This window comes from Taeniopygia guttata, chromosome 3 (assembly GCF_048771995.1).
Source record: "Taeniopygia guttata chromosome 3, bTaeGut7.mat, whole genome shotgun sequence".
Classification (NCBI taxonomy): Eukaryota; Metazoa; Chordata; class Aves; order Passeriformes; family Estrildidae; genus Taeniopygia; species Taeniopygia guttata.
The window spans coordinates 97,158,717-97,186,363 of record NC_133027.1 but is presented as its reverse complement, the minus strand read 5'-3'; the positions used below and the strand labels follow the sequence as shown (position 1 = coordinate 97,186,363).

The 27,647-nt window shown below is 46.8% G+C and overlaps 2 protein-coding genes across 13 annotated transcripts in view; one reads left to right on the top strand and one right to left on the bottom strand.

Annotated features, from left to right (window-relative positions):
• The window catches only part of COQ8A (coenzyme Q8A), a 42,896-nt gene extending 25,591 nt beyond the window's left edge, over window positions 1-17,305 (top strand). Inside the window, exons 6-15 of the mRNA XM_030268954.4 lie at window positions 3,757-3,879; window positions 7,465-7,550; window positions 8,605-8,745; window positions 9,837-9,918; window positions 11,280-11,373; window positions 12,172-12,313; window positions 13,763-13,870; window positions 14,569-14,634; window positions 15,362-15,448; window positions 15,943-17,305. Coding sequence (XP_030124814.4) covers window positions 3,757-3,879; window positions 7,465-7,550; window positions 8,605-8,745; window positions 9,837-9,918; window positions 11,280-11,373; window positions 12,172-12,313; window positions 13,763-13,870; window positions 14,569-14,634; window positions 15,362-15,448; window positions 15,943-16,236 — 1,223 coding nt within the window. The 3' untranslated portion in view covers window positions 16,237-17,305. The remainder of the gene's footprint in view (window positions 1-3,756; window positions 3,880-7,464; window positions 7,551-8,604; window positions 8,746-9,836; window positions 9,919-11,279; window positions 11,374-12,171; window positions 12,314-13,762; window positions 13,871-14,568; window positions 14,635-15,361; window positions 15,449-15,942) is intronic.
• A 2,877-nt stretch (window positions 17,306-20,182) lies between these two features.
• The window catches only part of CDC42BPA (CDC42 binding protein kinase alpha), a 181,699-nt gene continuing 174,234 nt past the window's right edge, over window positions 20,183-27,647 (bottom strand). For all 12 annotated transcript variants that reach the window (XM_030268948.4, XM_032747408.3, XM_030268942.4 and 9 more), the window contains 3 exons: window positions 27,153-27,270; window positions 26,261-26,418; window positions 20,183-25,046 (listed from right to left, as the gene is read on the bottom strand). In XM_030268948.4, the coding sequence (XP_030124808.4) occupies window positions 24,915-25,046; window positions 26,261-26,418; window positions 27,153-27,270 (408 nt within the window). In that variant the 3' untranslated portion in view covers window positions 20,183-24,914. The remainder of the gene's footprint in view (window positions 25,047-26,260; window positions 26,419-27,152; window positions 27,271-27,647) is intronic.

The following is a 27,647-nucleotide window of genomic DNA, read 5'->3' as shown; positions in this document are numbered from 1 at the left end:
ATGAGTTTGGGCTGAGACCTGTCTCTTTTGAGAATGACATATTGTCCTGTTCCTGGGAAGCTGCTGGAGGATGTAATTTCTCTCCCCACTGCTGCAATATTAATAGTAACTTCTTGGCACTCCAGACTTAAATAAGTGGGATGTGAGTGTATGCCCAAAGGCATGCCTAAGAATTTCACACTCTCACTGGCATCCAGGAGTAATGAGGAAGAGCTTTCTCTTGGTTGCCTTCCTCTTGCCTAGTTAGTACAAACTCAAGTGTCTTTACAGCTTTAAAATGGAGTTAGAAACACTGGTCCTTTAGTCCCAACCCCTTAGCCAGACCCTCCTGAGCTACACATGATCCTGATAGCACAGCTTGTACTTCTTCTTTCCATTGCTGTTATCAGAGGGACTGCAAATTCCTATTCTCCTGCACATTCCGTAGCAATTATGCTAGTGCTGTTCTGTTTTTTCCTCTCAGCTTCCCCATCTTTGGTTAGTAGCCACAAGACCCTTCTCTCTCCCTACTTTGAATTGTCTCTGGATGCCAGTTTTCATAAACAATTCACTTCTTAGGGACTTAGCCTAGAACAAATATGTCTGGTGCAAGAGTTGGTGAATTTCTTCCTTTTCTGTCCAAGCCTGATGTCCTGGACATAAATTCATTCTGCTGCTATCTTTGAGTGGTTTGGCTCATCTTATCTTGTTAAAAAGAGGATGACTGACTTGATTTCCAGTTTGAATTTTTTCTAGTAGGCTGATAACCTCCTCTGTCACTGGTAACCTTGATGCAGCCTCAGTATTTAAAATGTGTATGTAAATACACACTTGTATGTCAATACAGTATAAGGCCCACACAGGGTGGGAATGGGAAAGTAGAATAAATTCCCAGGAATTAAAATGAGAGTGCCCAAATAAACATCTGCTGTTACAAGTATAGAGACTGGGTTCAAGGACAACTTTGTCACTTATTAATGATCTGTCCTGGGCAGTTCTTCAGGCACTGTACAAATGCCAGGCTGGATGGAGCCCTGACAGGCTGGCACTTGGCCTGGATTTGAACACAGTGGGATTTTCTTATGAAAGGCAACAATGCAATATTCTTGGGTTGTCAGTCTCAAGTGCTTAGGCCGTGTTCTTGATACTCCTTTGCCCCAAAGTTTCTGTGGCAGATGGTTGTAAAACAAATACAAAGACTAGTCAATAGTTCTCCGTTTGACAGTGGCAAAGAAGGTGGAAAAGGAGTGATGCAGCAGTGAGTTCCACACAGGTTTGGAAAGGATCGTGCTGATTCTGAATTTGGAAGGGAAAAAAAAAAAATAAAAGCAGGTCAAGCACTAGTGAGGGTGTCTGCCTACTGCCTGTTCTGTGGAAGAACTCTCAGGCCCAGGCACTGTGGCTGCAGGAGCCTTAATTTCTGAGGTGTCCATGTTGCCACAGCTGGCATGTGACTTCTATTTGCCTTTTTTCCTTTCCCTGATGAAATAGGTGAAACTAGCTTTGTGATCTGAAGTTGGGGAGGAAATAATGTGAGGCAACAAAAGGTGACAGCCATCTTTGGGTAAAATGTTAACTCCGTGAAAATTGGTGTATTTTTTTCATGAACTTGTGGTGGGTTTTATCCCCACTCCCTTTCCACCCAGCCTTGGAGGCCTGTGTCTGTTTTCTCTCTGTTTGCCATTGACATAGTACTTCTTTTCACTCTTGCTTCCAGGTCACCTTGTTCATGCATACTTGTAGCAAAGTACATGAGCAAGAGCTGCTCCCGTGCTGTTGGGCTGCCCGGTGATCAGGTATTGCCCCTGGAGGCTTCAATGAGGAGCCTGCCAGGAGAAGAGGATTTGGGACTGCCTGTCTTTGACTCTTTCTCTGATAAGAGTTAAAATTGTCAGGGTTCACTGGCTTCTGGATGTGGCTTTAATCATTAACTAACCCCTTTATTCTGCTGCTGACTCAAAGGAGGATGTTTTTGTGCGCAGTGCTGTGAAGGAAGATACAGCTTTGATTTAGTACTTTCCCTAGGTCCTGTGTGTCATCTCATACAGGGGTATTCTTCATCATTGCTAAGGACACTGTTTTCCTGACAGGACACTTGAGAGACAGCTTTTCAAGTGTGTAAAGCCAGATCCTTCTGCCCTGGGTAGCTTTACCTGTTCAGTCTCTTAAGTCTCCTTACATCCATTATCCAGAGAAAAATGTGCTCCGAGGCTAGTAATGTGCTGGAAATGGTGGATTCTGGACCTGTCCTGCTTTTCCATATCTTGCTCTTAAGAGCAGGATGGCTGTCCTGTGTATTCCTGGTGTTTTCATTCCTCTTTTTCTGTACCTCCTTGACTTAGGACAGGGATTTGTAGAGAGAGGTGTCTCACAGACCGTGCCATCTTGCTGCTATCCCACAAAACAGTTGAAAGAAAGAAGGGGGATGAAGGGCAGGAGAGCAGCCTGTACCTGACACATCTGTGCTCTGCCAGTGGACAGTTCTGTGGAATCACTTCTGCAGGGAAGGTCTGTAAGCAATCCAGCTCCTTGCAGGGACTGAGGTGTGTCTGTCAGATCAGTAACATGCTTAGCACCTCAACAAAATGGTACTAAGCTGTGGGAGCTACCAGAGTTTAGACAGCAGCTACCTCAGTCTGTCTCTGTTATTTCTCCTGTCCCCTGGCCAGTCTAAGTCCCTCTGTGTACCTTCCTGAAAACTACCAGGAGATGGAGAGGATCTCTGGCTGCTCTAGTCAGCACATGACACACCAGTAACTTCCATCTGCTGCCTGGGATCTCCAGGGCTGTTTTCATCTGCTGTGCCTTTTCGGGTGCTGCTTATTGTTTATGGGGGCTTCAGCTGTTCTGTCCTCTGTTCATATCAAGTATTCTGAAAACAATGTAGCTGCAAGATAAGCATGTGAGCTGTGAGCTCTGCAGCCTGGCTGCAAGACCTGACCTTCCTCCTGCTTGGCTGGCTGTCAGCAGGAGCTGATCTGCAGCCCCAGCAGAAGAGGTGAGTGGGTCTGCCTGCCCCCTCTGTCCTTGCTCTGCTGGGCATTGCCCTGGAAGATAGTTCTGGCTTGCTTCTCCCAAAGGGACCACAAACTAGAATCAGAGTCTCCCTTAATTAAAAAAAAAAATAATTAAAGTGAAGTGCTTCTTATGCCACACACCCCCTGCTGCATACTTGGAACTGTGGCACTGGTGTGTACATGGCTGTGTGACCTCTCTGAGCCTGTCAGACATCAGGCTTTACACACGCTTGGGGGCAGGAAAGTGTGTGTTTGAGTGTGTAGATTTTCGCCTTGTTCTGTGTAAACTTCCACATTAAGAGGTTGGAAGAGGCCTGTTGGTCTGTGCCAGTGTGCTTCTGAGGCTTTTGAGGATTCCCCCTTGCTGTGGCTCACTCCTGCTGCCCTTCTGAGGCTATGGCTGTGCTGCAGCCTGTGGTGTGGGACTCAAGGCACATTTGCACAGTGTTTTAGGCTGTGCTGGCTGGCACAGTGAGTTCAAGCACCAATATCTACCCAGGATCCCAGACAGTTTACAGAGCAGCACATTCTTGGAGGCTGTGGCTTGCTGCTCCTGGCCCTCAAGCCAACGATATCAAGGTTGTCTTAAGGCACATGTACAATTCAGCCTGTGCCCCTGGGCTGCAGCGAAGGCACTCGGTGTAGTCCTGGTTTGATTTCCCTAGGGAAGGGCAAATCTGTTGAATGTGGGCTAACACAGTGGAGTGGGCTTGCCAAGATAAGGGTGTTCTTCATTCATACTCTCTCTCCTTGCCCTCAGGGAAAAAAGCAGTGATGGATTCTAGCCCGTTCCTGTCAGAGGCCAATGCAGAAAGGATTGTGAGGACCTTGTGCAAGGTCCGGGGAGCGGCACTGAAGCTGGGACAGATGCTAAGCATTCAAGGTAAGTGGCAGCACAGGTCCTCATCTGTCCTTAGTGCTGCCAGGTATGACACAGGGTCAACTGTCTGCAATCAGGCAGTGTCAAGTGAATGGGGAGACTGAACAAATGGCTTTCTCTTGTGAGAGCAGTGATGCAAACGTTTGAGTTCCATCTAATCTCAGTATGAAATAAATAGATGCATGTACTTAGATACCACCACTCTCTCAATGTCCTTATTGTGTGTAACTGAAATTGGTTGACAGTAGGGTGACACTGAATTTTAATGTCTGTGTTACAAGCAATTGTTAAGAAGCAGAACTGTATTACACTCTAATTGCAGGTGTCCTGCTAGAAAGGAGGGTGGCAACAAGAATATGATCCTGTTCTTTGTTCACCAAAAGTGGTCAAGGTTATATCCACAATACTCTCCCATTACAGCAACCTATTTGTGGTTTATGTGCTCTGTGGGCACTGAAGCTTTACTGGAAAGGCCAGTACAGCTGATAATCTTATCATGTATAAAACACTTGTTTCCATCCTCAGAAGACTTCAAACTGCTACTTAAGCCATTGAGCTCTGAGGCCAGTGACCACAGGTGAAGGCATGAGTGACATCAGTGCTTGCACTAAACTGTTAGGTTACTCCTGGGAGATGCCAAGTGTGCTCAGTTCAAACCTGATCTGGATCTTTGCAATTTGCCTTCCTGCCCAGCCTGATAGGGAACGAAAGAACCAGCCAAAAATAGTTGTAAGACTTGTCTGGAAATAGCTTTCAATATGTTTCTGAAATTGAGTAAGTGTCTGAGTGTTTTAAGTACTCACTTTGTTTGGCTTGTGCTTCTACTTGAATTTTTGTAGGTATTAGCTGATGAGACTGGATCTAGTAGAGTGTTAAATAGTTTGGGCTTGCCAACAAAACAAGATCAGTTCACTGTCCCAGAGAGCCCTGATTGGCACTTCATTTGCTGATCAATTGGTTTAGGTGGTTGCCAGGCTGATGGCCACCTGGCAGAGCCTAGTGGGAGGCATCAGCTGCTGTGTCAAAGGTTGCCACCCACATGCTGTTTTCTCACCCTCCAGAAAATGCCAGTGCCACTGATGGCTCACAGTGCAGATCTAGGAGGAGCTCCTGTGCTCTTTGCTTTCCAGTGCCTCTGGTATGTGGGCTGAACAAGCCATGCCTGGAAATGAGCTCTGCAGTTAAACTCATCTACCATAGGTGGGATTAATTTCAGATTCTTGGGACACCACTGAGTTGTGCCTGCTGTGTCCCCAAGGTTGGTCACAGCTGCACTGGGCCTGGATGTGAGTGCAGAGGAGCGAGCTATGAAAGGCTGTCTCTGAGCAGCAGAAATGTCCTGGATTTTTACAACTTGCCTGCTGTCTCCTAATGTTACGGTGCTCTGACAGGAGTGTCAAATATTTGGTGATTGACTTCACTCTGGTGTCAGGAACAGGCCTTCAGCAACCTCAGTGGTTGTACCCAGCCCTCATTTGGACTCTTGCTGTAAGCACGTGGACTCTGCTGTGCCTGACAAGAACACAGGTCCACAGTGACCTTGATGGGGGACAGCTGTGGTGAAATAAGTCAAACACCATCAGCAATGTAGAGTCTCTGTTTCTTGGGGTGGCTGTTTGGACAGGAAGGTTTCAGGAAGGTCTTGCCACTTCATGGGCTTCTCTGGGGCCTGGTGAGTTTGAATAACTGCTTCTGTCAGCAGGTCTGGGTGCTAACTGGGGACAGGAGCTCCCTGTAGCTGAGCACAAGTCACAGAGCAGTGTCCTTAAAACCCCTGATGTCTGTTGTGTCTCCCTGATGTGGGAGTCAGTGGATTTGTTAGGGACCCATGTTCCTAAAGGTCATGCACAGAAAAGATGCCAAAGGCCCCCAGTCATCCTGTGTTTTGGGAGATGTTGGAAATGCAGCTGCATTTGCTAGCTGAGAGTGCCCAACTTGGCTCCTGCTTCATGTTTTGTTCCAGTAAGGCCTCACCAGTTGACCACAAAGACGTAAAACCTTATTCATCAGCATGTTGTAAGCCTGGCAGAGTTGCATCCAAGGCAAGACTGATTTTTGACATTGCTGCTGAGTTTCTGTACAGTCAGCCTGGACTTGCAGGTTTCTTGGCTAGCTGACGTTGTGCTCATGAACAAAGGGTGGGGGTGGTCAAACACACCAGCTAAGGATGGATGCCCTCCCAGACTAGGGGTTGAAACCCCCTGAGAGGTTTATGGATGTCAGCAGTGGGCAGAATGAAGGTAGTTGATCCTGAATGCCTGTGGCAGATGCTGATGCTTTGACACAAACAGCTTCTGGGAGCAGGAGTCGCTCTTAGAGCCATTCTCCTTTTGCCCAGTCACCCTTGGCAGTGCAGGTGAAACGTTGCAGCATGATGGTTAATACCTTCACATAGCCCTGAGAATATTTTTCAGCATGTTCAGAGGCTGGGCAGTGATACACCATCAGTGACAGAGCAGGTGTTTCTTTCAGTGTTCACAGTGCACACGCAAATGCAATGTCTCACCTTCTTGCGGGTTTGTAACGTCACAGCAGGAGCTCTACTCACTGTTCCTGCAAAGCCTGCTCCTCTTAAAAACTCCTGTTGGTTCCACAGTGGGGCTGTGTTAGTACTTTAAAATGCTGCTATGGCTTCAGTGGGAATTTATAAACAATGCTGAGTGTTAATGTCACATCTCTGCATTATTTATCTTCTTTTCTCCATTCCTTTCCACCCTTCTTCCCAGGACAGTCCTCTTAAGGTCACTGTTGGTTTCTTGTTTCCTGGGATAGACATAAGGTGGTTCATGCATGTGTATTTAAAGAGGAACAATAATTTTGTGTTTGAATGTCACAATCGCATGTGCAGGTTCAGTTCTCAGGATCAAGGCTTGTAGCCTGGATTTTTCCAGTGTTGGGAGAGGAACAGAAAAATCTGATTTCCTCTATAATCGTTTATGAAATGAAATGTTTGCCAGCAATGGCAGTTTTTCTGAGTTGTAGAAGCCTTTGCTCAAGCAGAGGACTAATCTTTCAAGATGCCCCAGCCCCTCTTCTTATAAGTGTAAATATTTGCTTGCTAAATACTTCTAGCTTAAAAGTTTGGGCTCAGCTGTGTTCTCTTCTGCCCAGTTGTAGTTACTCTGCATTTGGGCAGTTGTTTACAGTAGCAGATGCTGAATCCTGGTTTCTCCAAGAGTTCATTACTTGTGTAAGTGATGTTTTACCATTGCATAGTATTTTAGAGAAGCTGCTGCCCCTTAAAATGAATTGGATTAAACCACATTAGGAACCTCAGAGTGCTGGGATGGCTGTCCAGGGCTCCCTTCTGTGACCTGTGTTTCCATGAGGCAGTGGCCTCTCCTAGACATGGATGTTTTACCGCTGCCCGCCAGAAGATGGGCAGGTGTGTGACAGAGGCAGAGCTCTCTGCTCTTGGGTCTGTGCAGCCTGTCACCACACCAAAAGAACTAAAGGATTACTTCTAAAACCTTCACTGGGGTGTGCCTGGGGCAGGACAGCCTGACTTGTCTGAGTGCAGGAGCACATTTCTTTGTGTGTTGAAGACTGCAATGCCTGCACTGACTGCTGTGCGCTTTCCCTTGGCAGATGATGCCTTCATCAACCCCCATCTCCAGAGGATTTTTGAGCGTGTGCGTCAGAGTGCCGACTTCATGCCAATAAAGCAGATGATGGTGAGGAATATTCCTGAGTGCTTATCAGGGAAAGGGACAATGGACAGAAAAATGCCACCTCCCTCAGTAAGGGAGGTGGATGGAGATTGTATAGAATATTTCAGTAATGTTACATATTTTCAGTTGGGGGTAACATGTGATTCCTTCTCTCAATTATGTGCTGTCTTTTCTCTCAAAAAAATTGAAATTTGGTTCTAGACGGAGGGGGAAAAAAATTGGGAGTTTTTCATGTTCTGCAGTTAATGTTGACATGGAGCAGGATGCTGCCACAAATATGGCTATAGGGTCTTGTTGAGTGTAGCTTCTTCTTCTGTTTCCTCTTTCTTGTGGGTCTTAAGGCGGTGTCTAGATATGTCTACATCCCATTTTAGAAACAGACTTACAAGCCTCAGTCTGCTGGAAAATTAACAGCAGCTTTGTCCCTACCATTCTGGTTAACTTTCCATCAAGAAAATTCAGATTGAAGCGAATGAAGTTTGCTTTCCCCAGTGTGTATGTTCTCTGTAAATTAACGTGTAAAGGGCGATGCCAAAGGAACTGCCAGCACTACCTACCTTCTGAAAGACACTAAGCAGAGCTAGAACTTAAATATGACAGTCTGGCAGGGTAGCAAAAAAGATGTTAAAGCAGGCTGTGATGTTTAATTGTCAATATTGCCTTAAAGAGAGTCGTGCCTGGACTGCTTCTCTTCAGCTTAGCAGCATGATGAAAGAGGAGAAATAGCTCACTCATTTTCCTTGCTCATTTTCTGGAAGACAGCGGGTGGCACCTAAAAGGGGATGTTTGTATGCCAAGGCAGTGGTGTTTGTGTTCAAGATTTCTGTCCTTTAGGGCAGAGCCCCACAGAGATCTGATAAGCACCTGTTCAGTGCTGGGGCAGCATTGCTGGCTGCACCACTCCTTGCCTTGGTGTGCAATGACAAGGCACAGAGGATGATCTAGAAAGAAGGTTATAGGTACTCGGAACTCAGTCACCTTAGAGGAACGTGATTTCCAAGACTGAAAGTCTTAAATCTTTGCTTCCCATACCCTGATCCCTTCTATTTATTTATAGAAAACTCTGAACAATGATCTCGGCCCCAACTGGAGGGATAAACTGGAGTCCTTTGAAGAACGTCCCTTTGCTGCTGCCTCAATTGGTCAGGTTCATCTGGCACGCTTGAAAAATGGGAAAGAAGTTGCCATGAAAATCCAGGTGGGCTTTACAGAGCAGCCATGTCTTGTTTGTGCTCGGAGAAGGGCAGGGGAGCTACATCCGTACTGCTAGACAAATAAGAAACATTTTAATGCAAGTGAAGATTTGGTGTCTTACCTACTGCAAGCTGAGTAGAAAAGACAGGAAAGGCTTTGCAGCTTGAGCCAGTCTGAGTCCAGATGAGCAGGAGACATCCTATAGATATTTCAGTGTAGTATGGGATAATTGTGCTGAGGGACTGCTTGCACTTTTAGGGCTGCATGGGAGGGTCCCACCTGCTCCATCCTTTCTGGGATGTGCATATGCCCCAGGCCCCTTTCTGGGTGTCAGCAACCTCAGGTGGCCGTTTCCAACAAAAATACATTCTAGAGCTAAAGCTCCTTGTACAGCATGGTTTATAATCCCAAGGGGTGAGGTTCCTTGCTGACTGAGCAGTATCCCAGGCAAAGCTGGTCAGCTCATTGCTGGGTTTTTGTAGTATGGGGAGACTTTAGAAATAGTACCAATGGGTGCTGATGTATTCTCAAGCCATTTGTGTCCCAAGTGCCCTCTGAAGTCAGGCTAAGGTAACAGCAGCAGAAACTCAACCCTCTGGCATCAGCACACATTTTCCTCAGCTGTGCAGGCTCCTTCCCATCTTGACAGACAGTGAGAACAGGATGAAGTGCCTTTGCCAGGACTGGGCTGGGGCCTCACCACTTGCCCTACTGCTGGGAATGACACACTGGGGCTTCCAGGGGTGTGTGCTTTCAGCTGTGGGATGGAAATGACTGAGTGCCATGGCTGTTGTGAGATTTGTGTGTCTGAGAACCCATCACGTGTTGGAAGAATTCCCATCAGAGGATGTGAACAAAGCCATTCTGATTGCAAGGAGCTGTATGTTAGCCTGTCTGTCCCCTGGTTTAGACACTGGGCTTTGAGTAAGCTTTTAGAGGAGGAGGGATGTGTGGCTCAGGAATATCCTGGCTCATTGCCAGGCTGTAGGTGGCTGTGATGTGGGGGCAGTGGATGCTTAGCCAGGTGTTTTTATCATGCCCTGTACAACCAGGCCATCTAATCTCAACACTGCTCTCTGCCATTCTGTCCCACAGTACCCCGGAGTCGCCCAGAGCATCAACAGTGATGTCAACAACCTGATGGCTGTCCTGAGCATGAGCAATATTCTCCCTGAAGGTAAGAATACTGAGACCCTGGCAGGGCTTGTGTTCTCACTGGTGCAGGGCGAGTTCTGCCAACCCTTTTCAAGCAGCACATTCCATGTGTCCCTCCGAAGACTGGGGAAACTGACTTAGAGACACTTGGTCTGCCCAGGAGCAGATTTCCTGCAGAAAGCAGGAGAGGGAGCAGATGTGGGCAGAGGGTGCAGGGCCAGCTTGGGGAGCCATGCTCTGTTCCCCTGTTTGGCTGCAGAACTGCTGCTGCCTTTGCTGGGGCACATGCCTGCTCCAGTGCCCACTTGGTGGGGTGGGAAGTGCACCTGTGTGTTTCCTGGCCATGTGTATGCACACACCTGCCAGAGTAACCTGCACTTGTCTCTGTGTGTTCTCTATAGAGACAGACCCATAGGGATTCTTGGCATAAAATAAAGTGCCTGGGAATACTCACTTTTGATGGCTTTCTAGGCTTGGAGTATGGGCAGTGTTCAGGTGAGGTAGTCTTGCTTTGTCCTGTTACTTTCTGGTACATTTGGCAGAACTCATTCTTCTTCCATGTTCCCTTGCAGCCCTCCATGCCTGCCATTCTGTGCTCTTCCTAGACATTCTCTGTTCTTTCCAATCAGAGCTGTGAGAACTTGCCCAGTGTCCCAGCACATGGATAAGTCCCTTTTCCCACAGGGAATGCAGGATTTACTACTCCTTTTTCCAAATACCTGCCTGCAGCAGCTGTAAATATTAGTGGGACTGTACAAATGCTGCTCTAAAAACAGGCTGGGTGCTGACAGAATCTGTAACTGTTCTCTCAGGTGGCTGGGCAGGGCCTACAGAGGTTGCTGCAGCCCCAGCTGTGTTTGGCCCAAGAAGTAGATTGATTTTCCAACTTCAAGACTAAGAAGACTGGGCTTGGCATCTCAGGCCCTGGCTACGTGCTGCTGCTGCAGTGCACTGTATTAGTCATGCTGACTGTTTCTTCCTGGCAGTGCCTGCTGCCACTTGGAGGCAGATATAGGGCTGTTTTTGCTGCTTTTGGCCAGTGTTTTGGTGCTTGTCTTTAGTGAGTGTCCCTGCACAGCCATGCCAATAGCAGGAATGGACATCTTCGGCTGTGGGGTGGGAGCTGGGAGAGGACAGAGCTCTGCTACACAGAGCAGTGGTGTGGATGTACCTTGACTTAGGAGCAGCTGTGTAGCCTGGGCCTAGGATTACTGCACAACCTACATCTAGTTGGAACTACACTGTGGCTCTCTGGGGCCTCCTGTACTCCTCAGCTCAGCTGACTGGATAGCAGGCTGCTCCTCAGCTGGCAGCCCTGGAAAGCTTAGCCTGAGGCGATCCTTTTTTCTAAGCCTGCTCTCTCCTGTGCTGTTTGACTTTCAGGTTTGTTCCCAGAGCACTTGATTGAAGTTGTGAGCAGAGAGCTGGCCCTGGAGTGTGACTACCTGAGAGAAGCTGCCTGTGCAAGGAAATTCCAGTATGTTCCCACTATTGCCTTCAGCCCCTTCTGTGTGTGTGTGTGAGAGGCAGGAGAGCTTGCTTACCTTCAGGGATGGTGGGGAGCTGACTGCTGTGCCCTGCCATGTGACACAGGGGAAGCGTGCATGGTTGTGGGCTGAGCTGTCCCCCAAAATCACCTCCTTGTCTCAGCTGGGCATGGCTTAAAATGTGGTCACCTCCTCCTGTGCAAGGTTGTCTGTTCTGCCACATGTGAAGGTGCTGCAGTAACTCCTGAAGCTGGGTTGCAGTGCTCCTCTGTGTGCTCTTATCGCAGCCTGTTGTCAGCCTCCCCCATCCTTCAGCCTTCAGCCTAGGAGGTTTTCAGTTCAGCCCTCTTAAAGCAGTTACCCCAGTGCTGCCTGCTCCCTTGGCTTGCCATAGCATCCAGATGGTGGCTGGATGCTCTTCCTGTCCTGCTACAGAACTGCCCCTGTGGCACTGCCCCCTTTGGCAAAGTAATTCTTCCATGCATGTAGTCTGGCCCTAAAGCCAAGTGGGGTGAGCAAAAGAGCCCAGTGGCCCTTGATGCACTGGCCTGGAACCTTCTTAATATCACTGCTCTGGCAGGAGATGTGACCTCAGGAGCTGTCAGCAGCTGTAAGTCACTGGCAGGGTTACTGCTGACTTAATCCCTGCTGTAATTGCTGAGGAAAACATTCTGGCAGCCCCAACCAGGGTCTGGGGACAGGCTGTGAAGGGCTGTGTGAAGTGTTGCTGATGGGTCTGTCTCTTCTCAGGGCTCCTAAACCTTCTCCTCTCCTTTTTTCATCCCTAGGGAGCTGCTGAAAGACCACCCCTTCTTTTATGTACCCAGAGTAATAGATGAGCTGTGCAGCAAGCACGTGCTGACCACAGAGCTGGTGTCTGGCTTTCCCTTGGATCAAGCTGAAGGGCTGAGCCAGGAGATTCGAAATGAGGTAAATTGGGGAGGTTGTGTTCCTGCCCTTGTTCAGAGCCCTGTGCTCAGCCTGCCCGTGACTGCCAGACTGGGGGATGCCTTGTGGCACAGCAGGGCTGGAGTCAGGGACTGTCTGGAGGCTCTAGGAAGACTTGTTGAGGGAAGGTGCAGTGACACTGGAGTCTCTCCACGCTTGTTTGGGCCTTGCAGGCACCAGCATTCAGCAGGGTTGGAGGGCTTGAGTGGCAAGGGCAGCTGAATGGGAGGTAGCCTCACTGTGTGATGCCATCACATCAGAAATGATGGCCTTAGGTTTGGGATGACTGTCAGTAAGGGAAAAGGGGTCTTATGCAGCTGCTCTTCTGGGCAGGATTGCAGAATCATTCCCGTGCAAGCAGTTGGGTGTCATTCCTGCAGGACTGACCTGTGCTGCATAGGGCTGCTGGAAAAGTACCTGTCAGTAAACAAAAGCAGGGATGTGGGGATAGGTGGGCGTTGGTGCTGAATATAGCCAGTGATTGGAGTGCTGTGGTGGGACAAGCAGCTGTTCTAGTGGCAGAAATAACTGTCCTGGTATTTGGATGTGTGTGTGTTTCTTGGTGTGAGCTGTCAGCTCTTAGCAGGTCACCGGGGAAGAGGACAGATTCGGTTCCTCTAGTTAAACAGATCCCAGTGTCACATTAGATTTGAAGCTGTGCCAGAGCTGGCTGGCTATTCTTAGGGACTGTCCCCAGCAATGAGCTACTTTATCACCAGGACTCATTTTAAAAGGCTGTGAGCTGGGCTGTTGCTGCAGGAACAGCCCTTCTTTCTGGTAAGCCACTGGCCTGGCTGACCCTCTGCCTTCTGACCCAAATGGGAGTGTCCTGTAGCAGGGTTGGGCTTGCATTGGGTGCTCTCTTCCTTTCACCTTGGATATGATGTTTACTCAGCTTTGCAGAAGCTGGAGAGGGGCAGAGTGAGGCTGGCAATTCTGCTGAACAGGCTCCAGCTTAGCAATTGTCACAGAAAAGCTCTGCTGGAGTGTGTATTTCAGCAGGGGGGTCTTCAGAGACTACTACCCTTGCTTCTGTTGATCCTGAGGTGTGGCTCTGCTGCTCCTCCCTCAAGCTGGGTCAGTGCTGAACCCACAAGAGTGCATGCTGGGTCTGTGTACCATGCAAGATTCCCATTCTTGCAGCCACCTAGTGTGTAGTCAGTGCTGGAAAGTTAAAAGGCAGGACCAGAATGCAGTTGGATGAGCACTGGACCATCTGTGCCATCTGCTAAGGATGCCCCATGGCAGGTGTGGGCTGGGAGTTGCTGAGCGGTACTCCTTCAGCTCTGCAGGAGTTGGGCAGCTTAGAGAAGATGGGTCCTGCTGATGTGGTGATGTGTTCCCTGTTTGCTGATGCCTGCTCTAAGTTACAGGTGTGAGTAGGGCTCGCTGCTCTCCTGACTTGTTTCTTGTCTCTCCTTGTTTTTCAAGATCTGTCACAACATCCTGGTGCTGTGCCTGCGGGAACTGTTTGAGTTCCGCTACATGCAGACTGACCCCAACTGGTCAAACTTCTTCTATGACCCACAGCTGCACAAGGTAAGCCTGAGCAGCCACTGTCCTGCCTATACAAGCTTTTGATTATTCCTTACTCCCACTCCCCACTTAATGAGCCCTGACTGAGATTCTCTCAGATTCCTGTCCTTGAGGCATGGGCAGGCAGCACAGGGAAACCTCCCTTTGGCACTTGCCCTCACTAGGGCTTGGTAGGAGAGCAGGGCTGCTGTAACCCTGGCCCTTGAGCAGTCACAGCTACTTCCTTAATCTCAGGATCTGTTTTGAAGAGGGTCAGTGGGAAGCTGCAGCAGGCAGTGCTCTACCAGGACACACCTGAGCCCAGGACTCTTCAGTTAAATGCTCTTGTGCTATGCTGAAGATAAGGGCAGCAATTCCTGCTCATTGGTTTGGCTGCTTGTCTATGCTCCATAAGGCAGATGGAATTGCATTTTATTCCTGAGGTCTGTGCTGCAAAGTGCTGCTCTGTCCCTGCACATGGAGCCTGAGTGGAGCTGCCAGCAGAGCAGGTGTGGCAGTGTGGGGACTGGGCATTGGCCATTCCTCCTCAGCCCTGGACTGGTGCAGCTGTTGGGGCTGCAGACTGGCAATGAAGGACTCGGGAGCAATTGGGATGCAGCTGGGAAAGCCAGCTGATCTTCCTGAAAAAATCAGGAGCATTCTTAACATCAGGTTCTACCAGAATGGGTGACTGTAATATAAACCCTTTTCTCCATTTCCAGGTGGCCCTGCTGGACTTTGGAGCAACCCGAGGGTTTGATGAGAAGTTCACAGATGTCTACATAGAGGTGAGGACTTGCACTGTGTCCTAGATAGCTGCACTTGATTTTGCAAGTACTCTTACCTGTTATCACTTTGTGCTGGAATACACTTTGGGTGTGGAGGGAAGCAGGGCTGGAGGCAAGAGAGCAGTCTCTGTTCATGTTTCATCCCTTGCCATGGCTGTCTGCATATGTGCTGCAAGCTGCTGGCTCTCTGAGGTGGGATGTTCACAAAGTGAACTGCAGTGATGCTTGCTGGGGGCCTTGGGCAACAGGGTGTATCAGATCACTCACAATTCTGTGATTTTTATTTGAGGACATGCAGGAATTGCTTGTTCCCCATCTCTTCTTGAGATTTCCAGCTTTTCCACAGATAGATAAATTGATGTGAAGCCGAACGTGCTTCCTTTGTGATCACCATGTTCTGCATGTGGTAACTGAGCTGCCAGGGCCAGCAGCTGCCACCCAAAGCTGCTCACAGCTGGCTCTGCTATTTCTCTGGGGGAAGGGCTGACTATTTGTGAAGTTTTTTTGGCTGTCCCTTACATTCTCTGGGCCATGTGTAGCCCTGTTGAGAAGAGGTGGATCTTTCAGCCAGTAGCCCTTAACGTGCCCAGCATGCAGGCCCCTGAAGAGAGGGCAGAGGCAAGGCAGTGAGCAGGTGGGTGGTGTTGATGTGTGTTCCTGTGGACTGTGCAGCAGTCCTGTTGTTCAGTCCTCTCTTGGCTCTCCTGAAAGTATTCTTCCTTCTCAGGTAATCAAGGCAGCTGCTGACATGGACAGAGAGAAAGTACTGAAGAAATCCATTGAGATGAAATTCCTCACTGGCTATGAAATCAAGGTATGGAGCAGAAGTGTCTGATTTTGGTGCTGGCCACAGATAAGGTGATTGCAGATCTGTGAAATTCCCCAAATTTCTTGATGTGGTAAAAGTGTCAGTCCAAAAGCCCTTTTGATAAGCATGAGGGAGGAGGATAAAAAAAGTTGTGGCTTTTGTTGGCTTTTGTTCTCACTTCCTTTTGGGAGCAGGAAAAGTAATGAGGATACAGCTAGCCCCAAAACCACTGTCCTTCTTTTTCTCCCTGTGGAAGACCCTGCAGCTGATGACAATTCCTGAAGTTTCATGACTGGGAAGATGGTCTTCTGGAAGGTTTAGTTGCTCAAAACTGTATGAACTAAATGTTCCTCAGTCTTGCTGGGGGCTGGAGGTTCCCTTTGTCATTGACAGGGATGTCTATTTCTTCTGAGCTGCTGCTGTTAGCACTAGCATTTCTTTTCCTTCTTGGTAGTTGTCATGGCTAATGGTGTTACTTATCCCTCTTTCCTTTTGGGCAGGAAATGGAAAATGCCCACTTAAATGCTGTCCTCATCCTGGGAGAGGCATTTGCATCTGAGGAGCCTTTTGATTTCGGCAACCAAAGCACCACTGAAAAGATCCATGGTTTAATCCCAATCATGCTGAAGCATCGGCTCATCCCCCCGCCAGAGGAGACCTACTCTCTTCATCGGAAGATGGGCGGCTCTTTCCTGATCTGCACCAAACTGAAGGCCAAAATTCCCTGCAAAAACATGTTCCAAGAGGCATATAGCAAATACTGGAGCAGGAGGGGCAAGAAGCCAGAGGAGTAGTAAGAATGAACTTGTCTTGTTGTGAGGGCCTGGTTCGGCTGAGTCTTGCAGAGAGCGTTCTAAGCCTCCCCTGCGTTGCTCCCCAGCTCTCCATCCTCTTGAGATGCAGCAGCCCCATGCCCTGGAAGCCAAGTGTGCATTCCACGAGGACAAAGCTGCTCTTTCCTGCTCTGTCTGTCCGGCCTGGACTGCCAGCACAGCCCACAGCTTGCAGGAAACTCTGAGTGCTTCTGTGCTGCTTCAAGGTACCAGCTGACTACCTTGAATGCATTTGTAACATTGTGATGGTGGCTGCATATTGAGAGGGTTTTGTAACAAGTAGGGGAAGGAGGATGAGAGCAGAATTTAATATTGAAACCTATTTGTAATTGTCCACAAATTGTTTTTTAAAAACCTTCCCTCTTTCAAGCTGAGGTGGAATTCAAGTAGTTTTCATACTGTGAATTTAGAGAATGAAATACCAAGGTGTTCCCTACCACAGACACATCCAGCACCTCCCCCACGTGTTTGTAAGTCAAGTGGTGGCAGCCTGAGAACCCTCCTGGATTCTACTGATATTGGTTTTATGCAAGGGGCGTGTAAGTAGAAGTTTTATGCTTTCTGCCTCTTTTTGGCTTGCAAGCTAAACATAGGAAATATTTTAAAAGTCCAATAATTGAATGCCAGTCTCTTAAACACACACACATACACACTCTCACAACCCATCTCAGTTCTGGGAGTCAAACATGTAATCAGCAGAGCTATATCTGAGCACAAATAGTGGGATTCTGCACTGTCTGGTAGGTATCAGCTTTCCTGAGGGCAAGTTAGATAAGCTACAACTCTGACACCCACTGCTTGCTGGACTCCTGATTAAGACCCTCTGTGTGTAAGGCAGAACTTGCAGCAAGGCAAACAATGTCCTGCCTCTGAGCAGCTCCAGATCCAGCTGAATGTCACACAGCTCAAACCAGACGCACAGTTTTAAACTCTTGGAGTCAAGCTAGGAAATTGACTTTTGTAGGTTTTTGTACAAAGCCTGTACCTGTACGACTTCCTGATGTCAATAAACAAGTGCTTGTGCGGTGGGCCTGCTGCCTGTGGCTGTGTCATCTTCTGGTGTGTCATCTCAAGTGAGCAGTGTCCTGTTCTGGGGGATAAACAGCAGCTCAGCAGAAGCTGAAGCCTGTTCATGAAAATTCCTGGTAATTTACTTTGTTTTTAATCTTCCTTGGTTTAATCACTCTGTTTGCAGTCTCCTGAACACAAGTCTCTTTGCCTTTCCTGCATTTGTGTAGGAGAGGCTGTTGGAGTTGAGGCTTACCTGGTGCTCATAAGGCTGGTGCTGTTATCTGGTAAGTGCCAGGCATTTATTTACCAGCAGGCCCAGCTGGTTCTACTCAGTAACAGAGGCCGGGAATGCCCAGGTTTGCCTGATCTTACACTTCAGCATGTGTGAAATCCTGACAGCTGACACTTCAGAGGGAGAGAACAGGTAAGTGAATAAATGGTCTCTGTCAGGAGGGACCTCTGAGAAGTAGGAAAACAGGTTATGGTATTCTCTTTATTCCAAAGCCATCAACTTATAAGCCACTTCATTTAACACTTTGTTGAACAAGACGCAGTGCAGTTCAGTTCAAAATACCAGTCAGATTATTGTTAACCTTTTGAGAAGAGTTAACTCTGCTGGTCAGTAAAGTAATAGTTTTGCATCAAACAGTTTATCAGTACACAAAGTTACAGTAACTTTCCTTGTTTTGAGTTCTGGTAGACATTGTTTAGTTTTTCTCCTTTGGATCTAGACTTTGCAGCTGTAAAAACAGCAGAGTTGTTTGAGCTGTTAAATGCTTATGTTAAAGTTTAAAAAACAAACTATAAAAAAGCTGACAAGGGAATTAGATAAGTTTCAGAGCAGATTTTCTGAAACTGAAGATTCAAGGCCAGCACGTTCAGAGAACTTGCAAAAGCAGCAGAGTAAGCTGGAGCATTGCAGTTCACTTTTCCACTTGTCCATGTGAGCCCAGATCTTGTGTATACCATGCTGGGGCAAGTGTGTTCAACTCCTGGCAAATACTCCCCTTCCCAAGAGTGTTTAGGAATGCCATCCAGCCGAACAGTGGAGTTGTTTTGCATTTGCAAGAGGGCAGCAACTCGCAGAAGCTGAGATGTTACTTTATTAGGAGACCTAATTAGAGCTCTCAGTCACTAATTCTCCCAACCTTTTGGTATGCTCTGAAAGCATTAATAATGGCTGTAGCTTTGTCCAGAGAGATTGGTGACAGGAGGAATTGCATGTCAGAGGAACAGCCGTGTAGAAAACTGAGCTAGAAACTCTGGCTTGAAGTCAGAGAAGTTGTGACATTGTACAGTGGGCAGGAACACTTGATCTGTGCCAGCCACTGCATTTGCTTGAACTGTGCTACAGGGTTGAGGATGTGGCTGTTTCTATGCTGCAGGAAGCTTCTATGGTCTAGAAAAATCTCTTCTGAAAACATTTCTTCTTTGCACAGGGCAAGCTGCAGATTAAAGCTGCCTCTCTAATGACAGTGATTTTCCATTCTAAAGCATCGAGACTGAGGCTACCTCTGGTAGCAGTGATTTTCCTACCTTCTTTCGTTAGTCAACCTGGCTGCTGCATCAAAACAGAAAGTGAATGCTGAGGAGCAGAACAGGAGGTGAACATGCAGTTCAGTTTCTGCTTTTCGAATGCCCAAATCCCTGACACTACAAGGCCCCTGATACTACAAGGCCCATTTCCCAAGACCTTTACAGCTGTGATGTGCAACTTGACCCCTGGGAAATCAGAAATGAAGCACTGATTGAAAACTCAGAGCACAGGAACCAGGGTCTGTCCCAGAGCTACAGCAGCTGCCTCAATGGGATGACCCATGGGCTTAAAGCCACATGAACTGGAGTGAAGGGCTGAGAAAGTAAACATTTTGACCAAAACAGAGGGACAAGAGTAAGGCAGCCTAAGGCCTTAGAAGAAGTGGGAATCACAGTGCCTGGTCCTGGTCGGATTCTGAAATGGAAGAATGCCCAGGCTGGCACTGCTGGCAGTGAGGGATGAGTGACAGCCCAGTCCTATATTCCTGCTGCAGGGGGGGGGTCACTGAAGCAGGTACCAAAGCCAGGACTTACCCAAAATCACTGAGGTTGGAAAAGACCTCCAAGATCATCAAAACCAACCCTGAATCCAGCATTGCCTTGTTCACCATTAAACCATGACCTTAAGTGCCATATCCACACATCCTTTGAACACTTCCAGGGATGGTGACTCCACCACTTCCCTGAGCAGCCTGTTCCCATATTTCACATGCCTTCCTGTGAAGAAATTTCTCCTAGTATCTAATCTAAACTTCCCCAGGCCCAATGAGGCCATTTCCAACATTGCACCAACAGGGGAATGAATGGAGGGGAAGATGTACCAACACTCTGTGGTACGGGAGAAATTCCAGGCTTGTGAGGAATGGGTGGATGACAGGAAAGGGTCAGGGCACATGCAAAACTTCACAGGTATTCTGAGATGTACTTAAAGGTTTACCAAGGCCAGTGTGATGGTAGTAGCTCAGAACTAACAATCCAGCTTCTAACACTAAGACAGCTGAAATATTTGATGTGTAACTACAAATGAAGGAGGAACACCAAAAACACTGACTACAACTCTAACTACTTATTTCTTAGCCTATCACAGCCGACCCAAGAAAAAGGTCAGGAAAACTTTAGTTCAATATAACAAAGTATCCAGGGACTTTGATTTTGTATTTTTAAAAGGATCTGGTTATTTTTTCTGAAAGCTGTTAAAGGGAAATAGATTTTCTCACATACTCCTTTTCTTCCCACTGTGCACTTGTGCAAATGTGTTAAAACCAGCATGTTGTATCTTCAGGAGCACCATCATTCCCCTTTCCATTTCTTCCTCAAAGCTTAATGGGGGAAGGTGGGAAAAGAAGACAGAACATCTACATTTCTAACAGTTCCCTGTTTTATTGCAATACATCAAAGTCGGTTAATATTAAGTGTGTTACCAACATAAAATATTGGTGGCAAGTCATTTTTACATTGTTGACTGTTCCACCTTAAATATTTCTGTGCAAAAGAATCTACATCATTGTTCTGTAGCAGAGAATCTCTTACAATGTCCCCTACAACATTTGAGGGCATTAAACAAAAGAGTGAGAAGAGGCAAAAAGCAGAATCTTTCCCCCACACGCACACTTGTCAGCTTTTATACTCTAAAACAAAAAAGTGATTACATCTATGCCATGCAAAACTGTACAATAATATTACAATGAAAAACCTAAAAAACATATTTTAAAAATAAATGATATGAAACTGTCATACATAAAAAGGCAGGTATAGCAACACTGGTTTGTTTGTGGATTTCTTCCCTGTAGATGACTGTCTCAAATGGAGAATGAAAATAGGTTGCACTGAGCTGCGGCTGGAATGAGAGGAGTTGGAATTCAGACTGGAAAGCCTGCAGCAGAGCGGCCTCTGGGGGTGCTTATCAAATAAACTGTGAACACAAAGTGCACAGAAGGGTGCTAACACTTCGTGTTAGTGCAGAAATTGTCCCATTTCCTCCATGGAACTTGTTTAACAAAAGAACCCACAGCAGGAATTGCTATGTGCCACTTTGATTCTCAGACTAAGGCTCAGGAGCTGTGGGTACTTGCACTACAGTAAGTTTTACCCTTAACAAATTCATTTAAAATTAAACAGCATTCATAAAATGGAAAAGAAAACTTTTTTCCACCCAAGAGCATGTTTGTCCTGTCATTCAGGGTCTGGCCATGCAATACAACACAGGGCCAGAATCTGTTTCAGTGTTAATGATCCAACTGTTCTATTTGGAAGGGCTGACACACTGTGAACCAGTTGGGTGCAGTTAAACTATATTTCTATAAATAAACTATGCTTTTTGGACTTTTTTGGTATGGCAAGACCCTTAACTTCCCTCTGCCATATACCTGAGAATAACACACCTGGGTTGTAACTTGTCAGAATCAAATCAAAGAGAGAACATTCCTGACTCAGTTTTGAAACTCATTTAAATGCGCAAAATGCATATTCATAACAAGCCACAGCAATTAATGGAGGGGGAAAAGAAGCAACTACTTCACCACAGTCTCAGGAATGTTTTTTTGATAATACCAGCTGTCTTCTACAGGCCAAAGGCAAGAGAGAAGAGAGTACTGTAACCCTGCTTTTGGGTTTATGAAATGTGGGAGGAAGCCACAGACCTGTGTGTGCACACGTGCAGGGGAGAACTATTTACCAAACCTATTCCATCCTATAACCTGGAATCCTTAGTAGCTGCCTGAATCTGTTCAGATCCTTGTTGCCATGTTGCCAAAAGAGAGAAAAAAAAGGCAAAACCCCAACAACTCATCTGTCAAAAATGCAAACCAACACCTTCAGTCTCAGCCAAAAGAAAATAAAACCAGCTAGATACACATCCTGTGTACAGAGAACGTGTGCCATGGTCAGGAATTCAGGGGGAGATTTTAAGCTCCCAGAACAAAATGCAGCCCTCGACCTGTGAAATTGAAGTAGTGCTACAGTGCAAAGGAGCAAACATCAAACCTCAGGAGACAACTGCCTTGGAGATACCAGTCAAGAGTCTTACAGTTCAAATGACCAAGTTACTTTTCCTAGCCCAATGAGTCTTTAGAAAGCTCAGCTGCAGTATGCATGCCAACAAAAAGAGATGAGCATGGTTTCAAACTGAGTCTGTAACCAAATGGTCCCCAAATATATAAAACTATTTAAGTCCTAGGACTATTTTTCTCTTTTCAAATAAGTGATGTGGTCATTTGCTTTTCAACTGAGAGAACAGTTGCTGTTTCTCTTCTGAAGAGACATGTATAAAAATGCACAGGACCAAACTAATGATTAAATAAATCCTAGAGAAGACTGCTGAGGCTTGGACATTGTAGTGCACAAAGAGCGTGGGCCTGTGGAGCTCTCATCCTCTGAGCTTAGTGTTGAAACACAGCTGACCTGTGCTCTGCCTGAAAATGCCAGGGGTTGGTATCAATAGATTACAGATTGCAGGCACTGGAACGGAGCAAACACAGGGGTTTACTCAATTTAATTGTTTGCTGAGTGGTGGCTCTTCAGGTTCCATTTTCAGATAGAGCTTTAGCACAGCTGTGAAAAAATAAAGTCCATGGAAAATGATCCTGTGACCCTCTCTCAGGGGACTGCCATGCAGGCTGCTCTGTCTTTAATGACTATTGTTTAAATGCTTTCTCTCAACATCAAAATAAGATTATTATTTAAATACAACATACAGTAAATACAAAACAAGTCTGCAAAGGCTTTGAAAAGTGTGTGGACATGCTTCACCAAAACAAGGGAATTGTGGGGAAAAAGCAGTGGCTATACTTGAAGCAATATGCAGCCTTTAAAAAGAAGCTGATGTGGAATTTCAATAATGCCAATAACGCCCTGCCTATCTGTCCCTCAGAAATACACAAACTTTTCTGGGAGGAATTACTTTCAGATGCTTTGCTCTTTGCTAAAACTTTTAATTTCAAATGCCAGGCTTGCAAAAATAGTAGGTTTGAAGTGAAAACTAACAACACAACCAGCTTGCTACTCTGAAATACCCAAACAGGAGAGAGACAGGCTTTTGATATGATGGCTTCTACAATAATTGCTTCAATTCCTGTCCCAAAATAACACTGAATGAGTTTAAACTTGGATAAGCCTCTTGATTCAGAGTGAAAGAGAAATCTTACCTAGGAGACCCAGCATGATTAAATGGATTAGATGATCTGTGTCTTGTTCCCTATGTCACATTTAGATCATACCTGGAAATTACTGTACATGGTTTGAACTTACCTACAACTTCTATTAGGGAAGACAGAAACTGCAAAACTCCAAACACCTCTGTGTGGGTGAAACTCTACATAACTGCTGACTGCAAGAATACAGAATGGTTTAATGAGAGCCATAACAAGTTTCCGAAACCCACAAACCCCAATATTCTAAATACAAAAAGCCCTTATGTGTTTGAGTATGGTCATAGTATGAAGTCAGCAACAACACTACTGGGAAGAGAGGCTCATCCCGAATGAAAAGCACAATCTGCCTTGCTAACTAAAGAAAAGAGACATCTTCCTCTTACCATACATCTGTGTATCAGTTTTTCATTTATTCTGTCAACTGGGTGACCACTTCAGCTTTTTATTTATTTTTCCAGCTTCAGCGGGCTCTGCCTTCCACTGCAATACTTCCTGCCCTCCAACCTGCCCTGCTTTTGGAACCAAACAGCAGGTGAGCACACAGAAACAACTGCACATTGCACAAACTCACAGCACAGGTAGGGGGCAGAGGAAAACCAACCTTGCCAGTGCAGCAGTTGTGGGTCACCAGGCATTCTCTGACTACCACAGTGTGAACAGTGTGAGGTCAGTCTTCAAGGTTCTTTGTTGCTACAGTGACAGCAAAGCCAGCCAGGGCCAGCTTTGGGCTAAGGGCACTCGTTTGGCTGATGTGTATTAGCAACCAGTATTTGGTAATGACAGTAAGAGTTTGCTGCTTAGGGATGGTCAAGGAGATGTGGAAGACTGTTCCCTTCTGAGCTAAACCTGCTCAAAGGCTGACCCAGGGAAACAGTTTTCCTGCTGAATCCAGCTGCATTGAACTCCCTTGCTGCCTGAAGGACCTCTCCTGTAGCTGCTGCAAGGCTCCAGCTCACAGGTGGCACTACGGAACCAGGGCAGCCGCCGGGCTGACCAGCACCCATGGCTGCTGGGGCAGGGCCTTGCTGCAAACTGCTGTGGTTTCTGAAAAGGATGGGGACTATGAGGAAAACAGGAATTACAGCTTCAGTTCTGCTACGGCCAGAAGGAGAGAAGTGTTGTGAGAGCACTGCAGGGGCTGTCCCGGCAGTGCAGTGAGCGCTGCGCACACGGAATCTCTGTCCTGCGGGAGGTTTTAGCCAGGCCTCCGAGTCTGTAAATCACCGAGCATGAAAACAGGGACAACACAAATCTTAAATTAAAGGCTTTCTTAAATAAGCATCCATCTTCTGCTGCATACACAATGCTTTTTTTTCTTTGAATATATACATACGTATTTTACTCTAACATCTGCGTATTTATTTAAACTCTGTACTGTAGTAAAATATGCATCATTTTAATCAATAAGGATTTGCTGGCAACAATCAGATTGACATTCAAACGTGGTGGCTGAAAGCTTTTATGTGCCTCTGACATACTGATCATTCCCCATGGAGGGGAAAGGGTCTCTGTGCTACTTTTGTACAGTACAATGAGCTATTGTATGAAAACAAAATCCCTCTGAATTTTCTCTTGTTGATACTGGTCTGGTCTACTTACGCTACCTTTTGGGAAGTGGAAGGGGAGTGGGATAAATATGTCTTTAAAAATGAAGCAGCTGTAACCACAAAAATGAAACCAATACTAATACAAATCTACAGCATCTGATATTTACCAACACCCTAGCTTTGCTCATTTGCTGCTGTCAGATCTGGGGAGGTGAGGCAATGCTGAACGGTGCTGAAGGCGACCAGCTTTCACCTTCCTCTGTACCCCACTCCCAGATCCTCTTCCGACGGGGAATGGGGAGGATTAGGAGGATGAAGGTGAGAACTGGAGCAAGTGAAGGGGACAGCCATGGGGACAGCAAGCTGATGTGATGCCAAATCTGAATGCTGAAGCAGTTCATGAGTCCCAACTCACGTGGTCAGAGCTCTCCAGGGAGAGGCTCTTGGTCTTGTGAGGAGAAACTGGGCTGGGAGGGCTGCTGAGGTTGGAGCTGTTCGATGCTGTTGAGTGTCTTGGAGAGTCAGAGTCCTGCAGCCCAGAGACACACAAGAACACCAGTAAGTAACATGACAGCAAGTTTGAGAGTGTCTCAGCAACAGTGGCTGGATTCAAAGACCTCTGCAGATCTTGCTTGTGTCCAAAAATACTGAGGGATCTTTTTTGCTCACAATTTCCAAGGAGACCTGAGATTAAGTGGTCAGGTCACTCTGCTTTCAGCAGGCATAAGTGATACTGACATAAGGACACAGCACCAGTGGGATTCTGGAAGTCCATGTGTTGCCAAGGGCTGCTTGGCCAGCAGAGTGTGCAGCTTCAGGCTGCCTGTGAAGCTACAAAAGTTCCTGCCTTTTCACAGATTATGCTCTTGCACTAAAATGAGAAATCTTTGTGGCTTCATCACAGCTCCCTCTTGTATGTCAGCCCCAGGGTATCAGTTCAAACATCCTATTGAGTTACTTGGATCTTCCAAAGTACAGCAGACTGCAACTCTAAGCCTGAATTTGGGCTGACAGCTGCCTTTCAGCTTCAGCTGGAAGGACATATCCAGTACCATGAGAAGCCTGTGTGACCTCTCATTTTCATACTCCTTGGTAAGGAAATGAGTTGGGGAAGTTTTGCAGGCCAGCTTCAGGTTGAACCCTCCCATGTAAAACATTCTTGGCTGGAGGGACTGAGTTTAGCAGTAAGCAGGATTTCAGTCCTATCATAATGACAGTCCTGACTGCACAGAATAGAAATTATTAAATCCAGTTCCTGCTCTAAATGAAATTATAATTCTTAAATTACCTTGTTAATTTCTGAGTACAAAACACCTCCTTGAAATAGTTGCCGAGATAGCTTATGAATCTATATGAACCCCCAACCTTACCAGAGCTGAGTATCTGGGCAGCAAGTCACCAAAAATTGCAAAATTATAATCTCTTCCGCATATAAAGGCCAAAAGGAGTATCAGCACTTCAAGCTGTGATATGCCACTATCAAGCTGTTACTCTGCTGGGCCTGTATTTGGGGGAGCCTCGCTACCCACACATCTCCAGGTCAGGAATGCAGAGAGCTTTTTCTGCATCTTAAATACCAGGACCAGCGTTGACACTTTGATCAAAGTCTGTTCTAGGTTGAAGTACAGGAAATTCATCTCTCCACTGACATTGACTCCCAAAGTGGTAGCCAACCCCATGACAGGATTGAACTGCCTCACCTTTATCCACACCCCTAAGGCTTCTCCTCCTGCAGCCACTCACCTCTCGCTCGTAGTCCCTTGTGGGTGCATCGCTGCCTTGGTCCAGGCCCCCCGAGGACAGGGACCCGTCTGAGGGCGAGGCCATGGGCTGGCGCTTGGCTCCGTAGCTCCCTCCCGAGAATTCCCTGCGCAAAGCGCTGCCGTTCTGTGCAGATGATCCTGCAACAGAGGAACCAAACTGTGCTACAGACCCAACTCAACACACCAGGAACTTGTTCAGCTGTTTCTCTGGCTTATTCTGCTGTTCTGTAGTGTGTCCCAAGCTCATGGCTTGCAGACTGTGCGGGCTTTTATTTTGGCTGCTGCAGTAGTTCTTGCGGATTGTGCAGTCAGATTGTCCCTTGGCCATCTTACACCTGTCAGTGTAAGAACACTTTACCCAGTCACCGTGCTCCCAAAAAAGGTGGCAGCTGTAGAAACAGCTGTGGTGGCTGCCTAATTCCAGTGGCCTCTTTCAATGCAACGCCACTCTTCCATTCCAGCACCCAGTTCTCTACTGCTTCATCTTTGCAATAGTGGCAAGAGAGGCATCAAGAGCTACACACAGCTCAGCAACAAAATTAATAACCATGGAGCTTGCAAACAACTTGGCACTGATTTAAAACACTTGAGCTGGAGCAAAGCAGCCCCAAGGCTAAGAATGCAATTTGAATTCTAACATCAATTTTAAAAAAATGACGAATTACAAATGTGGGACTCTCAAAAGCACTACCTGCTTATTCACGTGCTCCTTTGAAAGCAAGACTGAAATGCTCTGCTGGCCCTTGGCAGCAACACCGTCAGCCATCAATTTGAAAAATCTGCATCCAGCATGGACAGAAGCAACTGCAGGCAGCCCTTTCCCTGAAACACTTGTGCCCAGCCCCCAAAGCAACAGAGCTCTGTTTGCTTACGTGCTGCTAACCCGCTGCTCGCGCTCATGGATCGTCCTGGCTCCGTGCGGGATTTGGTGATCGACGGGATGCTGACGGAGCCGCTGAACACCGTCCGGCTCTCCTGGGGCCGAAGGTTCTGAAATGCACACACACACACGACACGTTCACTTATCCACTGCTGGCTCAACCTTGCAATTCCGTGTTTTAAGGCCCCAAAACACATGAAACCCCCAACCTTACCAGAGCTGAGTATCTGGGCAGCAAGTCAGCAAAAATTGCAAAATAATATTCTGCAGTTTAGTGCAGAGACTGGCAGCACACGCAACGCGGCAGTGAAGTGCTGAATTACATGGACATATGCAGGCAACTGAAAGAATATATGGAATAATTCCAGAATTTCCCTCAAAGGATGGCTTCCAAGCCTAATTAAGCTGCTGTAGATATATTCAAGTTACACTGCATAACACCTTCTTTCTGAAGCTTCTACGGATCTCGTTACAATTTCTCTTTGAT